This window comes from Macrobrachium nipponense, chromosome 21 (assembly GCF_015104395.2).
Source record: "Macrobrachium nipponense isolate FS-2020 chromosome 21, ASM1510439v2, whole genome shotgun sequence".
Taxonomy (NCBI): Eukaryota; Metazoa; Arthropoda; class Malacostraca; order Decapoda; family Palaemonidae; genus Macrobrachium; species Macrobrachium nipponense.
The window spans coordinates 53,287,341-53,297,340 of NC_087212.1; the positions used below are offsets into that span (position 1 = coordinate 53,287,341).

At 34.8% G+C, this 10,000-nt stretch overlaps 1 protein-coding gene across 1 annotated transcript in view; it reads left to right on the forward strand.

The window, feature by feature from the left end:
• LOC135197478 (G-protein coupled receptor GRL101-like) overlaps positions 1–10,000 on the forward strand; it is a 367,490-nt gene that overhangs the window by 311,582 nt on the left and 45,908 nt on the right. Inside the window, exon 18 of the mRNA XM_064224543.1 lies at positions 2,344–2,415. Within this exon, the coding sequence (XP_064080613.1) occupies positions 2,344–2,415 (72 nt within the window). The remainder of the gene's footprint in view (positions 1–2,343; positions 2,416–10,000) is intronic.

A 10,000-nucleotide genomic window follows, 5' to 3' on the forward strand; every position in this document is an offset into this window, starting at 1 on the left:
AATATACACAGCAGACAAAAGTTAAATTTTTCCAACAAACTACAAAGCTACATCTGAGATAAAAAAGGATCTCTAATACTTGGTGCTTTTACACTCTCTCTCTCTCTCTCTCTCTCTCTCTCTCTCTCTCTCTCTCTCTCTCTTCCATCTTCGAGTGTATATGTGTATAGTGTTAATATATAATTTATATTCTATATGTTAAGTATTTTCTAAGTATCTTTATAATTCAGGATATTTTATATCTGGTACTTATTGAAGTCTCTCTCTTTGTCTGTTTTTCTGTTATTTTCTATTTTTCAGTTCATTTCCTTTTCATTGTGTAGTTTTTGAGTTGAAATAGCTTCATATTTTACTTACAGTGTAATTGATGCGTGTTTTGGTGCACATTAAGTGCTCTACGGTTAGTCTGGGGTTCTTGTAATGCATTTTTATTTTATTAGTTTTGTGTGGCTGCGAATGAATCTCATTTCAACAGTTGTTATCTAAGTTCATAAGGCTGCTGTTTTGTTTAACCCATGATGATTCAGAACGAGCGAATACTTCTTGTCGCACGGAGTTGACAAGGGGAACTGCAAGTTCTGTTTACAGGCCGGCTCTTTTGTACCCTATGGCCCCACAACGTTGGGCGTGGTACCGACGTGAAGTTGACGTAAGTCAACAACGCAAAACGTTACACTCTCGGCGTACGAACGTCAATGCGCCTTGCTTTGCAACACAAAATCTTGGGATTGTGTAGGACCTCGCCCGGCCAGTTCCGGTAGGCATCACACTATGCTTGCGTTGTGCGTACAATTGCGGCGCAATGGACGGTGCTGGCTTTACGTCCATTAGCCCGATAACGCAGACAACTGTTTCGACTGTGAGAGTTATGCGTCTTTTTTTTTTTTTTTTTTTTTTTTTTTTTTTTTTTTTTTAACACTGTACTCATTACCGATAATGAGGTCTACGAGAATCCCGTCAAAATATCAGCCCTGTAAGCTGAAGTCGCTTGTCATTGATGGGAAATAGCACAGCTTTTAAGCATGGAGAAGAAACAGATGACCGTGTTTGGTAGGAAAATGCAAATGTCTTAACCCTAGCCATATTCATGAGATCACTTTTCACGTTCTGTTAAAAGGACGTCTATTATATCATAGACACTGAGCTGCTATATAGCTTCCAGCACCTCACAGAAATGTAGCCTATTCCTAAGAGTGTGAAGTAGAGCGATATTTCCTCATCTTTTTAACGAAGGAGCCGTCACATTTTTCTATTAAAGATACTAAACAAAATGTGAAAATGCAACTAAAACCATACCACCAGGTGCCCTTTGATATTCACATTGACAGCAAATAGAAACCAGACGAAGACCTGCAGAGAATAACAGAACGAGAAAATGTCAGCTCTAGTGAAGAAAGAAGCATAACAGTGTTTTAGACAATAAGCATGTCCTCCGATCCAAAATCCAAGAGAGCAAGAGAATAAATACAATGTGTCCCCTAAAGCAATTCACAGGTCGTACAGATATACATATTATTTTACGTGCTGAATATTTTGTCCCTTGGCGATTCACAGCAAAAGCATTTACAAGTAATACTCTGGCTAAACAGTAAGAAGACTTAGTGTACTGTCTCTGCGACACTACTTAAGTACATCAAACACTGTAAAGACCTGGAAGGGAATTGTTACTCGAGAAAGCTTTCAGATGGAAAAGCTACATTCTATTGAAATGAGTTGCTGGTCTTGGGTTTCTTTCATTGTTATAAGAATTGAAATATGATATATCAAATCAACAATGAAAACAAGAAACGAAACAAGCAGTAGAAGATACAGGTTCTGGAAGTGAAAGGTCATCAACAAGGAGCCTTTATGATATGTATCCTTTCAATCACAGGAAAAAATCTGCTTATTAGTTTTTCTGTTCACTCATTTTTTCACGGTACGTATTGGTTTAGTTAGGCTGAAATATTTTAGGAAAGCTATTAGCATTATACTTAGGCCCCATTCTTAAAATAATCGGTAAATAAGAGTTAATTAAATACAAGAGAGTATTTCCATGTAATTCAAATATTTTCGCCTACCAAGTGTTTTAAAATTTCTTATCATTGTACTTTGCATCCAATGGATTTTTATTGAATTGTTCCATTTGACTGTTGTCATACTATTTCCAAACCTTCAAACTTTAAAATATTGTATTTCTTTTTACGAACCTTAGAACGTTTAAATTCTTTGCTCCCGTGATGTGCTGCCGCATTTTTGGTATGTAATGTTTGATGTAAATATGATTAATATGTTTCTAATCCTAAAAATGTGTGCAGGCAGAAATACTTTTAACCACATGCCTCTTTTCTTTATCTTCGACAGGGATGTGAGAAGGAATCAGATTGCTGTCATGGGCAGTAGACTTTTTACTGGGATGACAAGTCTTGATGAACTGTAAGTAAATAACTTAGTGATTCCTAGAATCATTTATTTTCTCGCTGACATTCTGATTTCTTAAGGGACATAAATTAGTCTAGGCAATATTTAATAGAATCAGCTGTTCTACTCAGCAAGTCTTGGTTGAGTAACGGCTGAAAGGTAATTATCTTTTTACAAAGTAACATTAGACAAACTTTGCTGTCTGGGAAGTACATTTTTTTCCAATATGAAACTAATATCATTGAGAACTAGTTTATAAGAGCTATCTAATGAGGAAGTCATTCTTTGTCTGTTCAGTTGTTTTTCCTTGCATATTTCGCCACCTCCAGTTTGACATATCTCTTGCTTACCTCCTTCAAAACCATATTATTCTAAGTAACCCCTTTTATTAGCATAATGAATAACAAAATATCTAATGTGATGTAGGAATTAAAAAAGATTTTTAATAATTATACGCAGTAATGATCACGTTGATGTGCAATTTCTTTATATAACGCTTGCGCGAAATGGTAGACCTCATCCATCAGTACTATTAATACAGCTATAAATCTAATTAGGTCCTTTTCCTCAGGGTAGCAGCTACCAGTACGTTTTCATGACAACTCTTGTTTAGGTTTGATTCAAATTATACTCTAAACTTTAACATTGTAATGAAGTACATACTGTTGAATTTCCTGTTAGGATAAGGGCACTGTGAAGTTGCATGCAGTGATAGACAGGGACATGAGAGATTCATTCCTGAATATCGTATTATCTACTGTTATTTGCGAAACACTGAATATTGCGATAAGTTTATATAACAGAGTATGAAATAGTATACTTCTAATACCAATGAATATTGAACAAGCGATTAAAATTTTGATAGCCTGAATCCAAGATACAATTTAACTCATAAACAGCTTCTTTTGGGATTAAGCATTGTCCAAAACAGTTGCCTGACAAGTTTTACATAACGTTTTAGAATGAGGCATGTAGAAATTCAAGTGGAGTCATAGGCGAAGAGTTGAGAAGTAGGAGAAATATTGTATTTGAGAGCATAAATTAAGAAATTTTATATCACTACAGAGTAATACTGTAAACAGAATCTGATTAACAAATGTATCTTAACAAATACATCAGAAACCGGTTTGGGTACTTCCCTAAACTCTTCAAGAGTGGATCACTGGATTAAAGTTATATGAGATGAAGACTACTAGTAAATCGCTTATTAGCCACTAATGGATACATCAACTTCATTGATTTAATTATTTTACCTGTGCAGCATCTTCAAGTTAACCGAGTGAACGGTTCCCTATAGGTTGTGTTTCAAGTATTTATAAACTTTTATTCATCTGCTCATAGAAATCTTTGCTATAAAATGTTTTTCCAGTACTGGTATGCAGGACACACTACTTACACCATCCTTCGAAGTTTATGGTCCTTATTAAACCAGAAGGCGATATCTGGAAGGTTAGGGTTAGGGATATCCTCACGAAATCTCTCTCTCTCTCTCTCTCTCTCTCTCTCTCTCTCTCTCTCTCTCTCTCTCTCTCTCTCTCAAGAAAAGGAGTTGCTGGACTAAGAGCTTCATGAGAAACCTTCATTTTGCTTTCATTTATTTGTCATATCGTCATCTTCGTCGAGTCTTGTTGTCCCAAATTACATTCTAAAGTGTAATCCTTTTATGCTTACTTCACTAGTATTTTGTAATGTCACCATGATCAGCACAACATTTTATCTATTAATATTTAGTCTTTACCGTTAAAATAACAAGAGTCGAAAAAGAAGAAAAACAAAAATCTTTAGAAATGTTTAAGCTGACGAATCGGGGAAGTGAAGGTAACGAATGAATGCATGAATTCCGTTATGAAGACTTTAGAATTCGAACCGTCATTTACAGGACTCGTAACAAATATCAGGGAGGGGAACCATATTGTTTGAAATGAGGGTAAAACTTTTTCTTAAAACTAGGAAGAACTTATTTTCTGTTCCTCATTAAATCGGAGTGATGTAGAATACTGTCGCAGAATGAGTACCGTGCTATAATTTGGCCGTAGATGAGCGCACATATTAATAATAAGTTTACGAACTCGCTCATGGACCATTTTTACGTTTTTATCATAAGCATAATATAAATGGAATTAAAATCAATGGAGCGTTCATTTAATTCCTACAAGAGCTCTTAGAATGCGGTGGTCGTTTGGATTTTATTCCCCTATCATGAAATGATAACATAAGTTGATGTACGAAAATATTAATATTCGGTTCAGTATATTAAATGCATATAAGCGTATGGGAGCAATTAATGCCAACGTGTTTTTGTAGACCTTTCCACAGAGACTTATTTTTACGCTCTGATGATGTGTACTTTATACATACATAGACACACACACACATATATATATATAATATATATATATATATATATATATATATATATATGTGTGTGTGTGTGTGTGTATACATATATGAACTTTAATTGTGTTGTCATTCGTTTATATTGCATTGAGTACACTGGAAAATAGTACTATGTACCGTGAAATAATGAACACCTGCGTGTGTGCATTATACTGCTGATTCTCACATTTTCTGTACATTACAATAATCTAGTCGTAAGCATGAAAAAAATTGCTATGTTCTTTTGCATTCTAAATTTTTCGTCTTCATTTTTTATGTGTTGGAGCCGATTTTTCTTTCTGACTCTTACATACACTCTAATCGCCGACAGTACCTTTCGTAAACATCTTAATTCAAAGACCGTTACTAATTAGACTTTGATTTACATCATGCTTTGCGAAGCGTTAACGCATTGACAAATAAGCAGTTCAAGTACTGACGGTAATGGTGCAGCTTCCGTTTCCCTCATAGAAAATATCCCGTTTCAGGTTTATAACTTTTAATTGAGAAACCCGACATCAGTGACCCATTCGGTTTATGACCAAACTTTGATGGTATCATATGGGACGCTGAACTCTTTTAGTAGGTCGTAATTAACTCTTCTTGGAACTTCGTTCTATTCATTTGTTGAAGTTGTAGAATTTTTCCTTAAATGTTGTGTTCCTTTAAAAGATACACTTGCGTTCCTCGCTATGAATTGTTATATTTGTGAAGGCCTACCTGCGTTCGTCTGAATGTGCGTCATCTTTTGTGTCGAGATATGCATGAAGAACACATCAGAAATGCGTGTGCACCAGTGACTCCCAAAATGTTGTCAGATGTTGGTCAGGCATGCGTGAAACGATGGTTAGATTGCTACGAAGAAGGTGGTGCACACACGTCAAGATGTAACGCTACTTATGGATAAACATTCCAAATCAAAGATACCACAGATATTCTCAGTTAATGTAAATTTTACCTGGTGAATTTCATCCCCTTTATGTTCCAATTAAATTATCAATAAACGATACAAGACAATGAGTGATTTTTGAAACACCCGGTATGCACACACACACACACACATATATATATACATATATATGTATGTATATACACATATACGTATATGTGTGTTTATGTATATGAATACATTAAATATCTATATCAATGTGGATATACATACATACATATATATATATATATATATATATATATATATATATATATATATATATATATATATGCGCATATATCTGATATTTTATGTCAATACATTCTCCTTGCGCATCAGAATTCTTCCAACAGATATGTGAACATCGCGTTCAGCCACCGTAGGAGCTGGAAATTCATTAACAGGGAACCAAGTAGAATTTGGCAGCTCTTAACCAACAGAGTTAATAAACCTCACAGGTCCAGGGAATGTTCAGATTGTTTCAGATCTTTCCTGAGAATCGCACACTTCTAGATTATGGCTCCTACACACCCATAGGTATACCGGATGCACTCGTGTACCTACGAGAGACGATTTCGAACAAGTTTCAGATATAATCTCCGCGAGTAAACCGCCAACGTTCTAATATTCTTTAGACCTTGGTTCTAATGTTCTCAGCACAATACGGATTCAACGTCGTAGAATGGCTCATAAAAGGGTCACTTCCGGCTTTGCCGTTTCTTTGAAAATGGGAGTAGGAATAAACATAATTTGAGATGACAAATGACAGGAAAAATTCTTTTTACTCGTTAAATAACGTTTTATATTACTATATTTGGAATTATATCCCTGATTTTCTTTTTTACAGCGTAAAAAATTTCGTAGTCATTTGTGTTGAATAGGTGGTGGATAGGAATATACATAATTTGAGATGGCAAATGACGGGAAAAAATTTTTTTACTCGTTAGATAACGTTTTATATTACTATATTTGGAATTATATCCATGATTTTATTTTTTACGGTGTGAAAAATTCCATAGTCATTTGTGTTAAATAGGTGGTAGATAGGAATAAACAATTGGAGATGGCAAATGACGGGGAACATTTTTTTTACTCGTTAAATAACGTTTTATATTATTATATTTGGAATTATATCCATGTTTTTATTTTTTACAGCGTAAAAAATTTCATAGTCATTTGTGTTGCATAGGTGGTGGACCTTGGAATTCCACAGTTAATGATACCATAAATAATTCGAACGAAACAATGAACTTCGTTATAGCGAAAGGAACTTAAATAATCTTGTCGATGCAGCTGTTTGCAGGTCACTTTACACATTTAATTAAGACTTCCAACATGAAAACACAAATGAAAAAATGGAAATGTTATCATCCCTTCATCGAACTTCGAGTCTACATATTCGTTTGCTGTAAAGATATGGGACCAATTAGTCTATGAGTTTTCATGACTTTCTTTCCAGAATTATTATTATTAATAATATATCGGCCGTCCTTCGAATGATGAACTCATGTCGTTAGTTGCCACCGAAACTTAATTCTCTTTATCTATTTCCATACTTCTTTCTTTATCTTTTAAAGTGATCCTGAAAACTCGCTCGTTATACATTACACCCTTTCTGTACGGGAATCCCTCTTCGCTCGGAGGGCGCATAAATGAATTAATTTCTCTCGACTTCAAATATCATTCAATAGCTGTCACTGTTGAAGGTGAAATTACAGTGTGTCTGATCATCAAATGCCCTTGATTACAGTTTCAATAACGAAAAGTATATTGCTCATTTTGCTGCTGATTACGTCCGCACTTGTATACAGTATGCTGTAAATTACACATGCAATAAGGCATGCAGGTATGCAGTCATTCTCGCCCAGTATTACACGTAGCATTTATTTTCATCTTCCCAGTTTGTGACAGTAATTTAATGGGGGCTTAGGGTCGTTGTAGTTCCAATGTATCTCCTGTAACTTGGAACTGTGTCTGTCCCTGTAAATGATAGTTTAACTCCCTCTCAAAGCCTTAGCTGATTTGCACTTGCTCACGACCTAACTATATTTCTGAGCTAGAGGTTTGGGGTGAAGGCTGGGGACCCTCTTATCCCTACCTGGTGTGTTTATCTGTAGCCATTGCCTCGCTTTCTTATGTCTTACGTGGGAAAACAGGGTCTTGTACAAGTATGTATAAGCAGGTATATGAAATATTTTTATATTATTGTTATTTCTGTGAAATAGATCGTAAAATATTAATAGAAAGATAGTAAAATATTGTGCTGAGATAGAACCAGAAAAATCTGTATTTATTGTTGACTGGCAACTGTTTCGTCTGCTGTCTGTTGCTCCTCAAAATTCTAATTCCCGACAATTATTTACAGAACTCATTTAACCCGATGGGGGTTTTCAGTATTGATTTTATCGAGGTAATAAACAACTCGTAAATTACGATCAAAATTCGTGTAAATTCCGATAAAGAATGGATGTTATAAGGAATTTGGATTTATTGTTGTAGGTTAATCAGTTGTCTGACAGCGTCTAGAAGGAAAGGTGGAGCATCAGTTGACAAACGAGATGTAACCGTTAAAGCTCTGAAGGAAAAAAAGTCGCATAAACACGAAGATTTTATTTGTTTTGTCTGTGTTTGTGTGTCTGTCACAGGGTAGGGAGGGGTTCAAATTTCTATAGTATCCAAACAAAATGGCAAACATTCACTTTTATATAATAGATTAATATGTAAATATATATTATATATTAATAAAAAAAAAAAAGGTACTGTCTTCCACTTATTTTCACCAGCTATTTTAAATTTTGGAATGTAAACCTTTTCACTTGAGTTATTTTTGTGTATGCATGCTACGTAAAAGAAAGCTGACAATACAAGAGTACGGATGAAGTGCGGTGAAGTTACCGCTCTTGTATTCTTGTATTGTCAGTTTTCTTTTATGTAACGCGCATACACAAAAATAATTCAAGTGAAAAGGCTCACATTTCAAAATTTAAAATAGCAGGTGAAATAACCGGAGGGTAGTAACTTTTATATATTAATATATGTTATATATTTACATATTAATCCTTTATATAAAAGTGAATGTTTGTATATTTGTTTGGATACTATAGAATTTCGAACCACTTGACAGACCCAAACAAAATTTTGAATAATGGCCTCTATGTTACCCCAAAAAAGGTTTATAACTCAAAATCAAACCCCTACCCCGTGACAGTCATACAAGCACAGACAAAACAAATAAAATTTTCCTGTTTACGTCACCTTTTCCTTCAGCGCATTATGGGTCAATTCTCATTTTTCACATAGCACTCCACCTTTTCTTCCAGGCGCTGTCAGACGTATGATTAACCTACAACAATGGATCTAAATCCCGTATAACATCAATTTTTGATCAGAGTTTACGTGAATTTTCATCATAATGTATGAGAATTATTAATATGATTGTTTATTATTTCGCTAAAATTTACACTGAAATCCTCTATCGGTTTAAATGAGATTTGGAATTAATTATCGGCAACAGACTGGTGAATGAGCAAGAGGCAAGCAGGCGAAAGCACCGAGGTCTGGAGAGTATATTCTCTAGACATTGAAAGCACTAAGTAACATTTTTCATACAATTACGAACTTAGAATATGCATGGAAAAAAAAACGAAGCATTTTATTGTGAATATATACTTGGCAACTACATCAACCCGTGAGCAGCAAGACTGGAAGAGTAACTACCAGTCAATTCGCACCTGTTGCTGCAATCCCGTCAGTTGGGAAAATAAAATGTTTATTTATGGTTGTTTATTAGAATGGTATATATTCATTTCTATAGTTTATGAACATGTATTTATTCAAAACAATAAATAACCATTTGCCTTACATTCCTCCGCAAAGGGAATGTTTTTGTTCATGATACAATCTGATCACGTCATTAATTATACTCCGTTTTCTTCCCTCTGTCCATCCGTCTGTGGTGTTTTCGCATGGTAACACTGCGTCCCGGGCTTTAAATAGTTACGCTATGTGTAAGTTTTAGGTAAATAAAAGGATATTTGGGTGTACATTTGCAACAGAAAAGTGTTTTAATAATTTACTGTATGCGAATTACACCGTTAATATTAGAAATTGGATGTTATTTAAAGCCCGGGACGCAGTGTTACCATGCGCAAACACCACAGGCGGATGGACAGATGAAAAAAAAAAAAAAAAAAAAAAAAAACAGAGTATAGATGCGAATTGACCGTTCGGTGCTCTGCAAACCTTACTCTGTACTGGTTGATGTAGTTGCCTTAAGAACGTGCAGTGCTAAAT